The 20,239-nt window shown below is 44.6% G+C and overlaps 1 protein-coding gene across 1 annotated transcript; it reads right to left on the bottom strand.

Annotated features, from left to right (window-relative positions):
• Window positions 1–8,768: 8,768 nt before the first annotated feature.
• LOC6550403 lies at window positions 8,769–9,383 on the bottom strand. The gene has a single exon (XM_001977814.3). It carries the CDS (start codon window positions 9,319–9,321, stop codon window positions 8,971–8,973), a length of 351 nt encoding a protein of 116 aa, XP_001977850.1. The 5' UTR covers window positions 9,322–9,383; the 3' UTR covers window positions 8,769–8,970.
• Window positions 9,384–20,239: the final 10,856 nt, after the last annotated feature.

The raw sequence follows: 20,239 nt of genomic DNA, 5'->3' as shown, positions 1-20,239 counted from the left end.
ACTAGGTGATGTGGTCTGCAGTGGGCGTGGCAAGTGGGCGGAAAAGCGGGCTCGCATGCATGGTTAGTTTTTGGTTTGTTTGTTTAGCAAGTTTGTTGGCTCGAAAGGTTGGCCAGGATTAAAAGCATCTGATGCGATGTGCTCCAGTGCGAAAATTGTGCTTAAATCAAACAGAGCAAACTTTTTCACTTCACAATTTCAGCAAATTGTTCTGCTCCCTGCTTTTCCGCTTTTTTCATGCACCACACTTACCGCAAATTGCCTTTGGTGTGGCATAAAATATTCAAAAAGGCTGGCTCAGCTCGGAAGACAATATAGCCCAATATCTTTGTGTCTGAATTTTGGTATTTGCTTATGTGTGGCCAGCGTTTTGTACACTGCGTGAATGGATTGCTTGTAAAAGTGGCTTTATTATAATTATTATAGTTAAGGACAGGGATATAAAACCCATTTGTCAAATGTGCTCCCAGCGCAATGCGAATAATTACAATTTAAAGCGTGAAATAATTATTAACTCGCTCGGAAATCTAACATAATCTAATTTCCACATAACAGAACCAATTTTCGGCCACGAATAATTGCATCGTTTCTATAATGAAATATTTTAATTTGCCACCCGCTCCTCTTGCAGCGCAATTTTGAACAGAACAGCGTCCAATGCGCCCCAAATTATAGACTGTTGCACAAACGATCTATGTGCGTTGCAACCCGATAATCCGGGGCGGTATCAAATCGCAAATGATTGTGTCGCCAGTTTGTCATTTCATTGGGTGGCCGCATAATTTGTAGCCAGACTCAGACAAAATCTAATTAGTAGCCCAATACTTTGGGGCAACTGCAAACTAAGCAAGATAGAATGCTAAAGTCGATATAACTATCAGATACCTTTTACTCAGCTAACGGGAAATTTCCAAATTTCTGCCATATGGGCAGAAATTGGGGAAAAAACAATAAAATTAAAAAAACCTAACATTTTTTACAAGTGTGGGCGTGAGCGTTTTGTGCGGCTTGTGGGCGAGGCAAAAAGTATTTTGGAAAATCCATAGAAATTTACAAGATATATAAAGAAGTGCCCGTTTCCTTCTGCTCGTTACATACTTTTCAACGAATCTGGTATACCCTTTTACTCTACGAGTATCGGGTATAAAAATATAAACTGGAAACTGAAAACCGAAAACTAGGAGGCGGTGCACTTGGGGCCAGGAAACAGCGATGCGATGCGTTGGCAATCGGACTTATGCAATCGAACGGCTCCAAATTGTCGAAACTAAATCAGTGCAACGCAAAACTGGTTATCAAAGACAAAAAGGAAGCGTGCAAGCCATCGGCCATCAATTATTTTCACGGAAATGCACCTCGGGCTGTCGCATTTTGGATGAAATGCAGCCTAAAATCGAGATCCGCAGCCAGGTGGGGTGCCCCATTCGCAATCCTCCATCGGCAGCCCCCATCTCCAATGTCCAATCCCCCAATGCGACACCCCACTCAACTGGTTTCGACGGACTTTGGCTCGACAAGTGCACTACTAGCCTTCTTTCGGCTTTTCCGGCGAAAAGAAAAACTTGGGTGCACTTGCAGAAACAGTAGGGCGAAAAAGGCATCCACAGTTTGATCGGCACTAATTAAATATGCTTCTCAGTGTATAAATTTAGTTGCAAACAAGTAGAAGAAATTTTAGGCAAGGGCATAAATACAGATAGTTTAAATGAAAAGAAAATCACTGAGTGGCAGATTGTAAGCAAAACAACTCCTTTTGGGCCAGTGTAGTAAAGCATTTGAAATGCAGTACACCCTTTCCAATTAAAGCTTAAATTGCCATTAACATTGGTCACATTGCCAGCCAGTCATTACACTTTATTAGGAGCAATTACTCCCAGTGTATTTTTGATGTTGCAGACTTTTGTTTGACACCATAACTGTTAATCAAAGTTAGCGATGAAGCTTATTAAATTAGTTAAAATCAAAGCAACTGCAATACATACCGCTTAAATCTGTGGATTTTATTTATATAAATAAATCAATGCGCCCCTTTAATTCGACACTTGCCTAAGTAAATGTCAAGCTGTATAAGTAAATTGTATATTTTCAATGTCTATTGCCAGTTTTCTTCGCAAGCAGAGATACTGCCTCGCAGCCAATAGCAAAAGTGGCTTATTTGTGCAGAGATGTATCTCTCAGCCGTGCAGATGCTGCAGCCCAGCCGGGTTCAATCTCAGATTCGCTTCATGGGGCCTCGATAGCCGTTGGCCAAACGCAGACGCAAAGTGGTTGTCAACGCAACCGAGCCAGCTCGAAACTAAGCCCCTCCACATGGCCATCCGAACCAGATTGCGTGGCACCAGCAACGCCAGCAGCTCCAGCAGCTCCAGCAGCTCCACCAACTCCGCGGCAGCCCAGCATTCCAGCATCAAAGTTTCCTACACCCAACTTCCCACCTCGGGCCAGCTAACTTGGCTAACTTGGCCTGCTCAGCTCCCCGAACAGTTAAAAGCTAAATTATTCATTACAATTTCCGCGCTGACGAGAAAAAAGCGCGCACACACTGCAGATACGGGCGAAAAAGGCGAAAAAGTCGAAAAAGTTTTCCATGGAAATGCTTCAAATGCTCATTTGAATCTGCCACGTAATTTAGCTTGCGGTGTGTGTGCCAACTTGCTTGGGAAAACGCGCGCGATTTCGGCGCTGTTTTAAACGCAGCGGTTCGGTTGACTTTAAATAAGTTGGCGCTGCATTGAAACGATGCCAATTTCTGTTGCCAAACTGTTTGAATTGTGGCTGTGACAGTGGCTCACATCGTTGGGGCTGAATTCAGTTTTGTGCCTTCTGTGCTTCCGCCTACAGTGGAGCTGCCCTAAGTCGAACTTCAGCCAACTCATCAGTGCAACTGGGTGGTTCTCAAACAAAAATGTGCAGGTATGACGCCAAATGATAGGAGATTAATCTTGCAGTTAAAATTATAGATAAGATATAGATATAGTTAAATTATAGATATCGGCAATACCTTTCGAGTTTCCCCTGTATGCTGCTATTTTGCCTACGCAGCTTATCATGCATTCAACGCGATATATTGTGTCCTTGGCCACTTGTTGTCATTCCCTGTTGGCCAAAATTGTTGGCCGCCCAGCCGCCCAGCCGCCCAGCCGCCCACTTGGCGCTCCTGACTTTTAAACCAGGCCAGAAACTTTCGTTAATTTTAATCAAAAACACTTTGTTGTTGCTGTCGCTGCTGCTTGTGGCGGATGGAAAAAAGCGTTTAATTGGGCAAGGGAATACGAACTACAAACATCGAAACAGCGGCACCAGCAGAGCCAACAATAAAACAGGCCAGCGAAAAAGTTTGCCAAGAATGAAAATGAGAACAAAGTGAATACAAGCTGACAACTAATTTAATCAAATACAGAAGGGGCGGTCGGAGTTGTGGGTTTCGAGGGGATGCCTGATATTTCGCGTGGCGAAAGTGGGAGAATAAATTACTAAAAAAGAAGTATTTGCAAGTACGGGTGATTATCATTCATCATCTTTTCACTGCAGAATGGCCAATGTTTCTCAGTTTCGCAGTTTTCTGCCATGGAATGTGGCACAACTACAATCCGTATCCGCTTATTTCCGCACCGTGATACCATCCTTTCGTTAGAAGAACTTTGTGCCTGGAAACGCAGTGAAGCGTGTTAAAAAGGCCGAAATAGCAGCTCACATCGGGCATATGAATAAACAAACATGGCCAGCAAATGAACATGACATTTATCTAAGCATAAATCAGAAAAACCTGTAACTGACAGTGTTGGGCTCTCCTCTTTGCTGGGAGCGCTATTGGCCAGTGGATCCGACTCCAAAAGTGCCAAATGCACAGAAAAGGTTGCCTAATAAACCCACCGCTGGTCCCGCAACTAAAATAAGAACCGAATTGCTCAGTCAAATGAAAAACTCTTTAAATGCAGTTGCTGGCCAGGCCGGCCGGTCCGGGAGTCGATTTGTTCACTGAATATTTTGTGGATGCATTCCGAGGTGGTCGATGGGCAATGCGGCGTGGTGGACCAAGTAAACATTACGAAACCAGTTAGCAGATAGTATAATTTCCGCTATCGCCGTCCGTATCCGGCGAACGACACGGAATGCCGTGCAGTGGACACTTCGGCTACAAGCTTTGGCTACAAGCCACCCGTAAGGAAAGTCAAGTAATCCTCTTCGCACTATTGCATACCCTCTACTTGTGGCTCATTTAAATAGCACTGCAAGGGACTGTTCTAGGTTATTGTTTATAGGCTAAATTTAGAATCTTAAACAAATTTACTGGTAATTTCTTGTAGCAACAGGCTAGTATCCACAGAAAACATGCTGCCTACTTGTGATACTTCTTTCCGCTTTCATTCCGTTTAGGGCGCCAATTTGTCCCGCTCGTTCGCGGACCAATACACCCCACTTCCTAAGGGGTACCAAGCACCTTTCCCTGCAATAACGGCAATTGGCGAGCTCCGAATGGAAGCCGTGCCATGAATAAGTAAGCAAGCTCCCAAGAAGTGCCTGCAATTGTGCCGTGCACTCGGTGCATCTGGTGCGGTTCCTTCAGGTTTTTCCGAGGTGGCTGGTCAGTCAAGAGCCCCGTAAGCTGCACAGCTTATTTCGGCTCGAAGGAATGCCGCCGAATCGAAGGATTTTTTTGCAGTGCCTCTGAGAAAGCGTGTGCCCGCATAAATTTTCGGCCAATGGACAAGGTGTACACCCATTGAGGACATGCAAATATTTTCAGGCGATGCTCACAGAACGGGAACTTATAATTCAGTAAGTGACTTGAATATTCTCTGGTTACTACTAACGTTTGCCTTGCTTGGCTTTTCCAAAAGTTGATGTTAATAGCCATGCAAATTTAGTTAGGAGTTGTAAAAAATGCAGCAACTTAGTGATGGACCCAACTGACTTGATATATATTTTTTTAATTAAAAGCACAGTATTCAGTAGGCAAGTTATGGTTTGCTAGTATCAGCCAGGCTAAGTACTTCATACTGGTAGTTCCCATCCGATCATAATTCGATGTAATTGCATGATTCTGTGCTCGAGCGGGTGGCTGGCTCACAAAGAATCCATTAAAAATGGAGCACTCATTGACTGGCAGCGCCGGCAACGGGGGGCAGGCAGGAAATTAAAGGGGAGCAGGGAACTGGGAGCCTGGTTGTAATTGACGCCCACGAGGAGGGGGGTTTGGGAAAGTCATCCCAGTGGGTGGGTGGTGAACGCCGCTGGCAATTGGGCTGCTGCCACCATGCAGCCCAAGCGCCCTTCGTTCGACTTGCCACTGCCATCATTCGGGGCAGTCAAGTGTGCAACACTTTGGGGCATTCGCAGCATGCGCGGCATGCGCGGCAACTTTGCATTTTACCGGCACCCCGTTTTCTGGTGAAAAAATACACATTTTTCGAGTCGAGTTGCGTCGAGTTGAGTTGAGTTGAGTCGAGTCGAGTCGAGTCACTCACTCAGTCAGTTAAATTTCCTGCCCCAGCAATTATATCATTTCCCCACTACCCAGTCCCGTTTCATTCGTGCGTGAACGAATTTCAGCTAATTTGCACATTCTTCATATTTTATTTGTTCGACGCCTAATTTCGTTTCCGTTGCCACTGCTTTGATTCACTTTTCATTTTGTTGCCACGATCGAAATGCGGCAATTCGACTGCGACTTCACTGGCGCATATTTCGTGTATCTGCAAATTGTCGGTTGTTTTTGGGCAGGAAGAGGAAGGTACTGGCTCTCCCACGCAGCTCAAATGACTAACACTTGGCTTCGATTAAGTATCCATTAAATAGCTTCCCGGACTAGTGGATGACTCACTAATATCTTTATTTACGCGAACCAGCGGTATCGTATTTGGCCACTTTACTTGCCACGCTAGAGGTATTTCGAAATGCCAAATGAAATGCTCAACTTGTTGCGTGCCAAGTTTGCTTTTTTGGGTTCTTAAAATTATTCAAAAATATTCAGGTTAAAGTTTTATCACAATAGGATTATTGTTACATATATTCGAACACTTATTCTAAGGTAATATACAAAAAACTCTATTTATTAGTATTGTTTAGATATGCCTAAAAAGTATTTATGTTATGAGTTTTCTACCTTATTGCAGACCTATGTCTCTGGTGTTATGCAAATGAGCCAAGTGTTTCCGCACTCCTGAGCTGTACTTTCGAGCCAATGGAGCGCATGTGAATCGAACTCCCCCGTTTCCTGGGCCGGCCAACGTGTGGTATGAGTAATGAGTTGCAAGCGCGGGGCGACAGGGCAAAGACATAAATGAGCAACTGTTTGCTCGCTCCGGTTGAAAGGTTGCAGGGTTGAAAGGTTGCAAGGTTGCAAGGTTGAAAGGGAGTGGCTGTGAGTGCGACGAGGTGGCTAAGTGGCGTCGGAAATCCCAGTGGAAGGTCCTTAAGTGACCAAGGATTTTCATAATTTTTATTCTACCGAAATATGCACAGCAAGTTGTTACTCGTGCGAGCGGCGAATAAACTTTATAATGGAAATAACAAATCAATTATCTCTCGTTCTACTTTTTGCACACACTTCTTTGACTTGGCCCATATGTGCTCATGTTAATGGAAACATAACAGGGCGAAAAAACACACAGCAAGAATCGGGTTATATGTTTTCACGACAAAAAATGTTATTATATTGTTAAAACTCAATAAAATTCGATTGAATCGCCTCCAAATGATAAATATATTTACTTATCGAAAAATGGAAGGGTTCACCTGCTGGCTTTAATTTTGTGTTAACTAATTTTTGTTTCTACTGAAATGTTCAAAGGAGTGTACTGCTTAGTGCTGAGTATGATTGTGCCATCATCTGTTCTCTTTCGGAGTGAAACCTGTACGTTCGACGGCGTTTGGAGTCCAGGAAGGCTTCATTAGGCAGCCAACTTGGTTTCCTGGGCCGGACTGCAATAGCACTCTCCACGGCGGGGAAATGAACAATTGCAAAGCGAGAATGAAATTTCATTTGCGGAATCATTAAATTTGCAAGCAAATGGAATGTGTCCAAAGCCGACTCTTCCCGGTGCTAATAAGTTACTTAGTGCTCCCGGCACTGGCGTCGCATCTTCGTCACAATGTGCACTCAAAGAGGAGAACTTTTTGCTGGGCCAACGAAGTTGGAGGGTCGTGTATTCTGGTGTCCTGGAGTGCTGGAGCTGGAGCTGGAGCTGGGGGTCAAAGTTAATAGGTGGCACGTAGTTCGAAGCACACACACTGCCGCAGCCAAAGGATCCCACTGGCGTCCTGTAATACGCTCCTCTATTCGGCGTCGCCTTTTTACATATTTAATGCAATTATTTTGCACAATTTATAATTGCCACGAGCAGTCGGTTAGGCCGGGATACTCGCCACCTCGCATCCTTCGGCAGGACCCTGCCACCCACCCACTTCTCCATCAATGCTGTCCTCGGCTGTGCTTTAGTTAAATGTGCCCCGGGGAGAGTTTAGCTGGCAAACAAATTATTATAAAGATACACACGAAAATATGTATATTTTTGATGTTAGCCGGTGGAGTATCTACCATCGATGTGGATTCGGTATCCCAAGTCCCCCGGCGCTAGTTGAGCTCCTCCCCCCGGAAGCGACTTACCTGCCGCACCAACACGATTAGCAATCTAACTGATAAGGCGCAGCATCTAATCGCACGAAATGTAATGAGGCCGAAAACTACGCATTGTATTCGAACCACTTTTACTTACTCTCAACGCAAATTTCATCATGATCATGCTTTGCAAAGTTGTCGCAAAGCTTATGACTCCTATTACTTTTAGTTGATTTGTTGATAGGGTATCAATGCGTTTAATTGGAATATTCAGCTCTTGTGGAATATTCAGCTCGTCCATTCGACATAATTGCGATAATGCGTGTGCATAAAAATAGCGCCGAGCTGGAACCTTCTGTCTTTCTGTTTGGCACGTAACTCGCCAATTTGGTGAGTGGCTGAAAAAAGGTTTTGAATTTTTAATTGGAAAGGCATTCGTGCGTGCCATGTTTTAGGGCCCTCCTCCCCCTTGAACCCTCCTGCCCTTCAAGTGTTGTAATAATAACAATTCGCCATCTCCGCCATATCCCTTTATTGGGCTTGTCTGCTGCTTATCATTTGACAGCATCCGGCCGAGAGGAGAACCCTTATCAAAGGCGAGAGACGTCACATTATATTGAGCTGAAATCAGTTTAGAACATGTGTGAGGGGGAATGGAAATGCCAGAGCAACGGCTGGAAATCTATTTCGTATTTACCCATTTTCCTTGTCACATCCAACTAGGGAAAGCAATGATTTAGGCGTGCCCAGGGCACCCAGATGGGGGGCACTTGGGGTAAGACCTGCAGCTTATGGCACAGAACAATGCCATCAATCAAACTTGGCCAATATGCGAGTATCTGAGCCGCCGACCTCTTCAAGCCCGCAATTCACTGCCTAAATGTCAACTAATGGATATAATTGGCGTGGCTGGGCCTTCAATGACATTCATTAAATCGCCGACTCTTTGAAGTGAAGTTTGGATTTCAGCCTAATTGGAAATTCTTTTCATTCCTGGCCGATCTCAGTAACCCGTAAGCTATGATAACATTTGGTAATTAGCCAAGCAAAAGTTTCACTTGATGGGCATGGATGGCTATGGAAAGCATCCGTGAATATTCATTTTACCACCTTCCTCTTCTGCGTTCTACAAATTTGGATTCAGTGCTCGCTTAAAACCCAGCTAAACTAGTTTTCCTCAACCACAAAATAATAATCCACATCCATGTAGTGTCCAATAGAAGTGGATTTAACTTGAACATTTATTAAGTTCCAGGCTGAGTAAGTAGGTCGCAGAATACATAATGTGCGTATGAATTGAGTAAGTTGGTCTTTCTTCCGTAAACAACAATTGATGTAATAGATAAACACACTCGCACAGTTTTGCACTTAAAAAAAAGGCCGTTTCGGGGTTCAGATAGCCGAAGGACCTAGGAGAAGCAGTGGCAGGAGTTCCTCTTGCACTGGCCCACCCAGTGACCTTGGCGCTTGCAGTAGCTGTGGCACTGGGGGTGGTGTGGGTGGTGGGGCGAGAGCTGGGTGCAGTGGGCGGGGTCCGGCTGGATGTGGCGCACCTTGATCGAGACTATGCCCAGTGGCTTCTCGGTGGCGTCCTCCTCCCCGAAATCGATGTCCAGTTCGTTGGCGGCGGACGCGGGCACATCGGGCACATTGGGCACATTGGGCACATTCGCCTCCACGGGATTCGCCCGACCTTGGCCAAGGAACAGGCCTATGGCGAGGATCAGGCACAGCAGCAGGGCGGGCTTAATTGCGCTCATCTCGGTGGCAAACAAGCAACTGACGCCCTTCCGCTCCCAAGATTCGATTCGAGCTCCCACTTCCAGCGCTCCAATGCCGCCTTATCAGCTCCACTTGCCGCTCAAGGTCACTGTGTCCAGCTCCCAGTTTCCAGTTTCCAGCACGCAACTCTCAGCTCTCGCCCGTTCTAATCGGTGTAACTAGACGCACTTCCCGAGTCTCTGTCCATTTGCGATTGTGCCCCAGCTTGGCTCCAGTTTCAGATTGAATCCGCCTTGCTGCGAGGTGGCTCTAGACGAGCCCATACCCTCGTTTATTTCGATTTCGATTCTCTGAAAGCCTTATCTAAGAACCTTCCACATGCAATGGGTTAATGATTAATCAGGCTATATACCATAAATACAGATAAATAATATAAAAATATACTTTATCAATTAGTGGCTAGGCAGCCTGATTAATATTATATGTACTTTACAAGGTCGCTTGTGCATGCCACATACTTTCCAGCCAATAAATATTAGAGGCCATCGAAGAGCTGTTCGTGCTTGATTTACTGGGGACATCAGCTTGGCCACTCGCTTATTTATGGAAAAAGTGTACTTTTTCGCTCAAATGTAATGCATTATTTTTGTGGGAAACGGCTACAATTTCGCCGCTCTTCAGCGTTTTTGTGCACAAAATAACAAATGTTGAGCGAACGATTTACGCGGAAATTTGATTTTTATGTTCGTGGAGCTGGTATCCTCCGCTTTCTACTTTCTCCTTTCTCCTTGCCGCTGTCATTTCTTGGCTCGCTTTCGCCAGAAGTTAGGAAAATTGATGGGCAACGGACAGGCAGTTAAAGCCACATAAAAACACCATTTCTGGGGTAATTTTTGGCCATTTTTGGCACACATGCGAGGTCTTACTGAGTCTCATTTGTTTTAAAATGCAAAAGCCATAAAAATAATCATGATAATATTACACAATAATAATAACAACAATAATAACAATAATTACGGCGCTCCACTGTAATACACAGGGAACAGCTGCCCGCTTTTCCCATTTTCGGAAAAGTCAATAAAAGCGAGTGGAGATGTGAGCATCCGGAAGACGAACTCCACATACACTGGCCTTCATTCCGGGCTTCTGGCCTTGCATAATAGTGGTAGAATATGGCACCCAGCTGGTTAAGTAAATGCAAAAATATGGAGTACTTAGCCTATTGTTGTTCAAATGCAAGAGGCGGCAAAAAGAGGGAACTGGACGCACTAATTGGCATACATCTCATGCAGCAGAGTGAGTAACGAAACTGGAGAAAGTTTTCGCTAAACGCTTAAATTTCATTGCTGCAAATGAAGCGCAATAAGTAGAGCAACAACAAGAGCCAAGTGGGCGGGCTTTTCCTCGTTTTTCGTGCGTGGTTATCGGGTTTAGGCGAATCGAAGAAAAACAGGTGGAAAAATGCGGCAAGAAACAATTTCTGTTGTGCTTAACTTGTTGATGGCCGGGAGAAACATTTTGTCAGTGGCAAAAGTTTCATTCTTTCCTTCTTTTTCCTTTTAATTAAAAAAGTTTCCGCCTCCTTCCGCTCCTCATATTGTTGTGGTTGCTTTGGGCTTAGGGGCACAAGTTCTTCGACGGAATCAAATTCCCATATGGAATTTTGTGTTTCGCAAAAGAGATTGATTCCCACAGCGGGAATTCTATCAGGTCTAATGTGATCGAGTTTCCCGCCACCTTGTCAATTAAATAAGTGATCAGCAGCTCCCAGAATAAATTTCTTTGTCCGCACAGCGGAGAAATGTGTTATTCTATAATGAAATATAAGTGTTAATAGCTCGAATCCGCGAGATATGCCTGTGCAATTAAAAAGCGAAAGCATTATCTCCAGACAAAAGGCAATTGGATTTGTGTTTTTAGTTTTCCCAGTGTAGAATCCAGACTAAAATCTACTTCCCGAAATGAGCAAACACTTTGCAAACGATGGACTGGTAACTCAAGGTGATGTATTCCAGATAAACTGGTATTTTGGCTGCTGGAAAATAATTTTGCATTGGCGCTGGGGCCTTAAAACTGAATTAAGACTCTTCAGCTTCTACTTGACTTAATTCATTTATTCGCTTTACTGATTGGGAGCTGAAATGGTCTTCTGATAAATGGCCGATAAATGTTGAATGTAAAACACGTTCTTACGAAAAGTCCTCTTCGATTATGCTCAAATATTTCTCATATGTCCTTATGAGTGTAGCTGTGTCCAGAAGGACACATATCGAGTCGAGTAGAATAAAATAGATTTTTCGTTGCGAGTTGGTAGAGATTACTTAGTAAAAGGAACCACAATGACTTTGCCCGAGAGACAGGAATTCTAGGATGAGTTTCCGAGTTGGAGGCTCCTTGTTTGGGAGCCGTATGAAACGCTTGTCAACTAATTGGGTTACACTCGGAGCTACACAGCGATTATGGCGTCTTGTGGGTAGTATCTATGTGCATCCTTTCGCCTTCCGTTGCTCCTCCACTGTGGAGCACACACGTACACGGATTGTGGGACTGGCTTGAATTCCGATGACATCCTCGTACAACTACATGAGTTCGCCATTAATTGCTCTGCGATTTCTCTCTGTGGAGGTTCATAAACGAAACTGCAAAACACTTAAGCAAATTGTGTCCGAGTCGCACAAACCTGCAGAAAGCATTCCTATTTTCTGATTAGCTGGTTTCAAGTAGGATAGTACGAAGGGCTGAATTCCAGGGGTCATCTAGCTCATCTATATAGCACAAATTTCTTAAAGAACTCCCCAAGTGATAAGGCCACACAGCCAACTGTGTGGTAGTAATGGAGTGAAGTTTCGGCCAGGACATTTGATTTGGTCACAAGGCCGCAAGTAGCTCGTACTTACATTCGCAAGTTCCATGTTCCATGTTCCTTGATTTACCCACAACAGACACTCCTTGTAATCAAATCAAACATCAATCAAGTACGAATTTGATTTTCTGTTTTCCGAATTCTGTTCCTAATACTGTGCTTTGTTACTGCGACAATTACTTTGCAGTCAAATTTATTGTTGTTTGTTGGACACTACGGCAGACATCGGACATCGGACATATCGCATCTAATGCGTTTAACTGATGATGCCAGTGCATGTGCAAAGATTCGTTATTAAAAGCAAAATATCTCTTTCGAATCATTAGTTCCAGACCATCTCTTCTGCTCTGAGCCCTGTTATTATATTATGATTTTAGAGCCATAATTGATATTGGATTACTGCAATATGCGCATGGAAAAGCTTAAACCAAGGGCGATGCCTTTCTGTTTTCAAACCAATTTCAGCTGCCACAGAAGCTGGCAGCATGCATTCCATATCGGGGCCACAAGTTGCAATTCGATACGGAATCTGTATCTCGAGGAGTCTTATAATTGGTCGGGGAGAACAAGTGAGTCGTTTATTGGAAAGTTGCGTGATGTGGCGCTTGATTTGCGAAGGGAGCACGGAAATCAAGGAAGGTGGCAGTTTGTAATCTGGCTCACGTTTCGTGTAATTAAAACTTAAGGAGGACCTGGGATCCCCAAGGATCTGGGGCACGCGGGGCACAGTTGCAACTTGCTGGCGGCTGACTGCGGCAGACAAATCAAAAGTTGTCCAGGATTCCTCGCGGCTGCTACTTTTCCTTTTCCGTATTCCGTAATTTTTTAATTTTCTTTCGCCGCGGCTTAACCCGCACGGAAAGAAAGTTTTCAGCCCAAGACATTGCCGCACATAAATCAGTCAGTGCGTATCCACCTGCTGGTGTGGGAATGTGCCAACTGACGGACATCCCGACATCCGCACAACCAGACAGCCAGACAGCTGGACAGATGAGCCAGGCAAAGTTCGCAGATTAATTTCAATAGTTCTGGAATTCAATTTGTTAGCCACCCACAAACAAGGTCGCTCTCAGTGGCGGACACGCCATAAATCCCGCCACCAGGTACTTCCGCCAAATCAGGAACACTGAGTACCAGCCTTGGGCGAAAGACCATCACCATCCAAAGTTCACGTTACACTACACTCATTGCACATTACTCATACGCACTGTGGCCTGCGGTCGTATTTTGAGTTTCCTCAACGGCGGAGCGGATTTGCTTGTATTTATTGCGAGTACAGGGTACTTCCTCTGACACGTAACTTTAATATATATCGAATATATAATATATATCGAATTCCTGCTATTTCGATGCATATGTCCGACAAAGTCAGTGAGCTCCAGCAGCGCATTTGAAGGTCCCAGTCTCGTTTCGCTAGTAGTAGCCCATGAAGCATCTCAAAGCTGCGAGCCGGGAGGCAGTCGACCATGTCGACCATGTCGCCGCCTCCTTCCGCCCGTCAGCATGAGCAGCCCAATCCGCATCCTGAATGGCCAGCTCCATGTGCTCCATGTGCTGCTTGTGCTGCTTGTGTGCGGTCTGTGATTAAAATGATATTTTCAGACAATGTCAAACAGCGTGTTACTAATGGGTCTATGGGTTGTCCGAAATGTCTGTTATTACTTGATAAATCTTGTCGGTCACACATTTTGGCAGGCACAATGGACGGCACACACGGATGGCCGTGTCCTTGTCCGTTTGTTTTATGCAAATCCTCGGGTCTGCCCGTCTGCAGTCAGCTCTAATGACAAATGGGTCAAAAATTTGCGGCTAATGACACAAATATGCTGTTTTGGCCTATAAATTCTATGCATAAATAAGGCGAAGGGCGACCTTCGAAAAAAGGGGCGACTCCTTATGATGGAAGACCTGCGACCGAAAGCCTCGTGTGTGCCCATTAATCAATGGACAAATAAACATAAAACCTGCGTAAATTGACATTTGGCCATTGACCGGCGATTTGCATCCTTTCCTGAAGGCTGAATATTGTTAATGGTTATGAGTTCAAATTTAAGTTCAACTTGAAAAATGATTGTTCGACTGGCGGGTTGCATGCGAATAAATTATTATTAACTTCGAAATTAGTTCAATAATATGTAAGAGGTTCTCTAAGCGCCGAAATAGAAAGGAATCTGTCTGAAGAGAAGATTAACTATGAATATCCGCATTTAAAGACCTATTCGGTTGTGGGGCACATTAAGTAATAAACTCGCAACTTATTACCGCGAAAGGTGCGCAAATGCCGAGGAGGAGGAAGTGAGCCATGTTTGCGCTCTTCCCTGGATGTCCAGGATGCTGGGGGTGCTGTGGATGTCCAGGATGTTGACTTAGAACCGTCCTGGCCGGAAGGAGGTGCTGGGAACTGGGCCTGGGGTGCTGCCACTCCACAGGTTCCATGCGAAGTCCACTTCCGCAGATCCCGCTTTTGCTGACGGCGGGGAATAAGTCGCGAATGGCTTTTCCTTTTATGGCTGCCGCACTCGAGGCGAACGCAACAGTTGGTAATATATTTTGGAATTTTTGATTAAGTCGGCATCACCTGAATCGCCGAAGAGGCTTCTAGCTTGAAACCGCTGTGCCGGCTAATTAGGAAACTTAAACTGCCAATCCAAGTTCCATAAACTGCGGCTCTCCCCTCGGCCGAAACCCATTTATATACAGATTTGAAATACCCCGAAAAATCCAAGAACTTGCACACACATATCACATGCTAATGTCCTTGATGTCCTGCAAAGGACGTGGGATTATCAAGGCAGAGCCGCAAAAAACTTGCCCCAACAAGCCTCCTCCTTCCATGTCCTTAATCTCAACAGTCACAGCAGCGGAAGAGTCCTGCGACATCGACATCCACATCGAAAACAAAAGACCAAAAAAACCGAGCTGAGCTGAGATGAGATGCTAACCAAAACAGAAAGGCAAGCAAAACAATGTGGCTATTTGGCGCACTACGAGCATCTTCCATCTGTGTGTTGGCCGGGCCCAAAACTTTGATTGTGGTTCGAGTTGTAAGTGTATTTGAATTTCCTGCTCCTGCTCCTGCTCCTGCTACTGGTAGTGGTCCTGGTCCAAGGGCCTCCTGTTGCCTTTCGTTTTTGCCAGAAAACTATCCAACTGGAGAGTGGCCAGTGTAATGAAGACAAATAGGAGCAATTCCTGATGGCCTGACTCCGTGACTCCAGTCACCCATCACCCATCACCTGATATCACGGCTGCTGCATATTTGTTTAGGCTTCCACCCGGAATCAGTGTCCTGTGTTCCCAGTCCGGCGGATGTGTCCACTCGAACCGACTCTGTTTGCACTGGTGCCCTTGAATAATGACACTCGATACGAAAGTAGCATATTATTTACCAAATTATGTGTTATTTGTTTTCACTCTTGGAGGCTAATCCATTGCAAAATAGAGTGTGTATAATATATACATGAAAAAGTTGCATTTCAGTATTAATTATAAATTAATTTTCATCTTTAGTTCCATAAAGTTCCTTATGCATCTCTAAAAAAGACGTACTCGTTTGGTTTACTGACTATTATTGCTTCTTTACTGCAATATTCTTTTAAGCCACACCCAAATAAAAGCCATCGAGTCAACACAAAAATCAGTTGAGATTGCAATTGTGCCCTACTTTTGCTTTGATTATAAAACGTTTATTTTGTATTCAAACTTTTTAAACAGCAATGCAGGAGCTCTGCTTCCTGGAAAATTACTAAAAGAGACAAAGAAGGAATGGCACATTTCGGGGAAAATGAGTGGAGATGGCATTTCGTTTTCATTTCCTCTTTTTTCCGACTTCTTGACAATTTATGAACCAACATTTGTCTTCTGTTTTGGTTTATCTTGGACATGTGCATCATGAATGTTGCCCGAAACTCGCTTCTTCCTCACTTACGCAATTCACGTCTACTTCCGTTTCCGGCTTGCTGCTACTTCAAAAGATAATTTTTGTTTATGCCTGCTGATGTGATAAGCCATTTTGCGATTGAGTTTTATTGCCATTTGTAAAACACTTTATGCGAAAATAGGGCAATCTCCTTATCCAGATCTACTTATTAATTCATAATTTACTTCGAATTGTGGTCTGCCAGATACTGAACACGATTTAGATAGACCTACCTACCTATAAGATGAATTGCCTTTTTGGAAGCCTGATATATTTGCGCAGGATCGCAAAGTCCCTCTCTTTTATTTGGCAGCTCAGCATTTGTAATATTGAATGGTATAAGCCCAGTTCCTTGCTGAAACTTGTCTCCAAATTGAAGGAGACAAATCAAATTTATGAACTCCCACAGCCGCAAGTCGCAGTGGCAATTTATTAGCATTCAGTCGATGTTATTTTCGTTGGCTCAGCCATTTCCATTTGCATTTCCAGTTTTGCCCCCATTACAGTATTCCAGCTTTTCAGTTTTCCGTTTCCAGTTTTCCGTTTTCAGTTTTCCGTTTTCCGCTTTCAGTTTTCAGCTTTCCCAAAGCGTCATCCATTTTATGCACGCATTTTTCATTGCACATGTTTAGCAAAGCAATCGAATGCAAACAAACTCGTCGCTCGGCTATATCCTATATACATACAAGTATATAGACGGATAGGAGCAGCGGCAAAATGCCGGAGACACTGCACAGCCCGGAACGTGATTCTCATTTTGATTTCGATTTGCATTCCGCCCCTTGCATTCCGCCCCGAATGTTTGTTTGTTGTAATTGCAATTGATTTGGCTTACTCCTGCCGGCAACGCGAACCTGCGAGACCTGCCATCTTGGCTAGATTAATATTTACCTAGTCCGATCCACTCCATTCCACTCCGCAACCTGCGACGCTTCTCGCAAGGGACGTGGCTTGGAGTCCTCCACTCCATGGGGTCAGAAAGGAAGTAGGCAGAAGGAAAAGGTCGCCAAATCGATTGTCGCTATACGAGTAGGTAAGGAATATGAGGCTTCATGTTTTATATAGGCTGTAATATTATGTGTTCCTATGCAGAAGTGACCAAGTTTAATGTAACTCCTAAATTGCACAACTCTTCGCTTATCAAAGCTATATTCTTTTGCACTAGAGCTCAAATGCACAAGTGGATTTTTCTTCCAGTGCGCTGACTAGCCAAATAGGTGCAAGCAGTTCAAATAGGATTTGTATTTGTTTGCCTTTTGGCTGAGCAGCGTATCCTGAGCCATTGGCGAACTGCAGCTGGCCAAGTCCAGAAGATGGAGGATGGAAACTGCTGGAGTCTCGAGTCTGCTCCGAAAAAGAGAGAAATTGTTTGTCGGCAGAGGGGCGCTAATTTGAGGCATTAAAGTATCGGTATCTTTTCGAAGCAGGACGACTGTTTGTCCCATGTGTGTGTGTGCGAATGTGGATGTGAGCGTGAGTCGGCAAATATTTGGTTGCATGCGGCGTATGAGTAATGCGACGGGAGTTTCCCATGCCGCTTACTTCAGCTCCGCAAAGAGTTATTGCAAATAAGTGTAGCATACTCTGCGGCACTTGTGGCTTGCATGTCTGTGTGCGTCCGTGTGCGCTGCTTGTGCCTGTGTGAGTGATTGCTTCGGCGGCCTGAGACAAATGGGCTTTGAATCGCGAGCGATTATTAAGCAGCCAACCGCAAAGGCAGCCGCCAAAAGTGGCAAAGTAATTACAATTTTCACTGCTGCTGAGCTGAGATATTATTGAGGGCGAGGGGGGTGAAAACAGGTGAAAATATCCTTGACAGTTGGCGAAGTAGTCATTAGTATTTACTACAATCAAATGGCCTATGTGTAGTGTTACATATAATGCAGGTGCGGAGAATAGTACGATCTTTAATGAAAAGGTTCATTGAATAAACTGGAATTCCGCCTCGGATCACTGTCAATAATTGCCGTGCATTTCTCTCTTCCCTTTTCGCGCGCTTCCCCGCCGATTTATTAATAATTTCGCCAAAGAATGCTCTCAAACAATGCAAGTGCGATGAAAAGCCTGCATTGCCTTTTATTTATGGCGTTACAGCCATCGAGCCGAGTCAATATCATTGCTAGCCGGAATGCGGTGAAAAGTCAAAGGCAAATCAGCAGTGCAAAGTGTGCGAGGTCCGAAAGCCGGCGAAAGAGACGGCTGTAGTGGCGTAGAGAGAGAGGGCCATACGAGTGGATGGCGTGCAGTTGGGAGCTTCGGTTGGAAGTGAAATCTCAAAGCCCGCTTGTAATCCCGACGGGTGACATCACATCATTTCATATGCTGGCGCCAGCGGCTTCAAAGCCGTCCGCTCCGAAGCCCCCTGCCCCTGCTCCCCTGCTCCCCCCGCTCCCCCCGCTCACCCCAATTTCGACAGGATCAACGAGCAAGGGGGAGGAGCGGCGCAGGGAGCGGCAGGGACACATAAAGTATTGTTGAAGTCGAGAGCTCGTCGGAGATTTTGTCGTCATGCTCTGTAGTTGACATAATTATATTGTAAAATATCGTTGCACATCCCATATCTCAGAGCGGGCAAAGTGCCCCGGCCCCCGCTCCCCCCCTCCCCCCCTCCCGGCAAGCTGGTAATATATGATGTGCGTGTGTGTGTGCGTGTGTGTGGGCGTGCATGAAATGGTCACTCTTGTTCTCGCCTCCGGACCTCTTTTTGCCAACGCTCCTTCCTCGCCAGGACTTTCAATTTTTAATACCGAGATTTATGGAGCGCTGCTCGTGTTTGAGCCGGAAAGTACACTGCACCTTCTCAGCGCCATAAAATTCCCAAAGGAGCTGACCATTTTACAATGGCTTCAATTGATATACATATACACAAATAAATATGGCAAGCATTGTCTGAACATATAAATATAATTAAATAAAATAAATATAATAACATGATGAACAAGAAATGACAGTAGTAATTCCTTAAATATCTCCTTGCCTCCTATTTCTATTAGGGATGCACGAACTTGAGTAAATGAAACTAAATTGGTCAGCAAATGAAGATGTCAAGCCAATAGCGCCATCTAGATTTCCCGAGTGTACCCGTGGGGCGTCTACATCGTATTAGTTTTGCCTTAGTAAATCAGCCGCTGGAGCCAGCTGTGAGCCAAGCGGAAATGACTCCCATTGCTTTATATGATTTTTCATCTTTCTAAAAAACTATTTAGAAATATATAGCTTTCAAAGAGAAAGTTGCAGAGCTAGTGCGAGTGGCTGACCTCCCTTTGACTCCTCGTTGCGTGCCCCGTTTTAAGTGCCCAGCTGAAATCCAGAAACACCACCAAAAAGTGCAGGCTTTGATTCAGTTTCTGTTTCGGTTTCTGTTTCTGTTTCTGTTCCTGTTTCTGCTTCTGTTTCTGGGGGAAATAGCCAGCTAATTCATTCGTGGATAGCAATCTGAAAACTCAGACTAAACTGAATTGTAGCCATGGCAGCCACAACCTCATATTGCTGTCAGCAGCTCGGAAAGCGAATTTCCATTTACGAGGATGGATCAATAACTACACCCACATCGAGTTCACGATGGGAATACTGGGCGTGTTTGGAAATTGGGTGTGCGCCTGAGTATGCTAATTGTGTTATCGTGTACTGTCTTCCACTTAAAGACACATTCCTACATTTCGGCTTGCAGTATGGACTTCAATATCTTTTCTCTATGGATGAAATTGGTCCCAGGTCCAGCTTTTTCAAAAATGCAGCCCCCATGTTTTTCTGATCACCTTCAAATGTATTAATGGGCTGTGCTAGGCTTCTCGAAGAAAATGACGATGTTGGTCAGGGAAAAGAGCTATTTAAAATCTCTGACCCTATGGAAATGATGTTTCCGACTAATTATGCATGTCCATCTTCACCATATCCTGCCTCTTCCAAGGATGCGTAGTATTGCAAACTTCTCTGGCGTGAAAGGGGTGAAGTGCCCCTCTGCAGAGATTGCTGATCCAAAGGGCCAGGAACTTGACGAAGAAAATTGTTTACGCATTTTGGCTTTCGCTCGAGCAAGGGCATCAACAATGGCGAATACGTTTTGTTGTGCTCCATCGATGCAGGATGCCGGGCATCCAGCTGGGCGAAGTTGCCCCCCGTTGCACTGGCCATCGAAAATATATAAATATTTCATTTGAAAAGTTTAAATTAA

Source organism: Drosophila erecta, unplaced genomic scaffold (genome assembly GCF_003286155.1).
Source record: "Drosophila erecta strain 14021-0224.00,06,07 unplaced genomic scaffold, DereRS2 tig00000126-arrow-pilon, whole genome shotgun sequence".
Taxonomy (NCBI): Eukaryota; Metazoa; Arthropoda; class Insecta; order Diptera; family Drosophilidae; genus Drosophila; species Drosophila erecta.
This window is presented reverse-complemented; position numbering and strand designations above follow the sequence as displayed.

What these genes read in the sequence shown, in the direction of transcription:
- LOC6550403 (XM_001977814.3), bottom strand. Translation starts at nt 9,321, where the DNA reads ATGAGCGCAATTAAGCCCGCCCTGCTGCTGTGCCTGATCCTCGCCATA.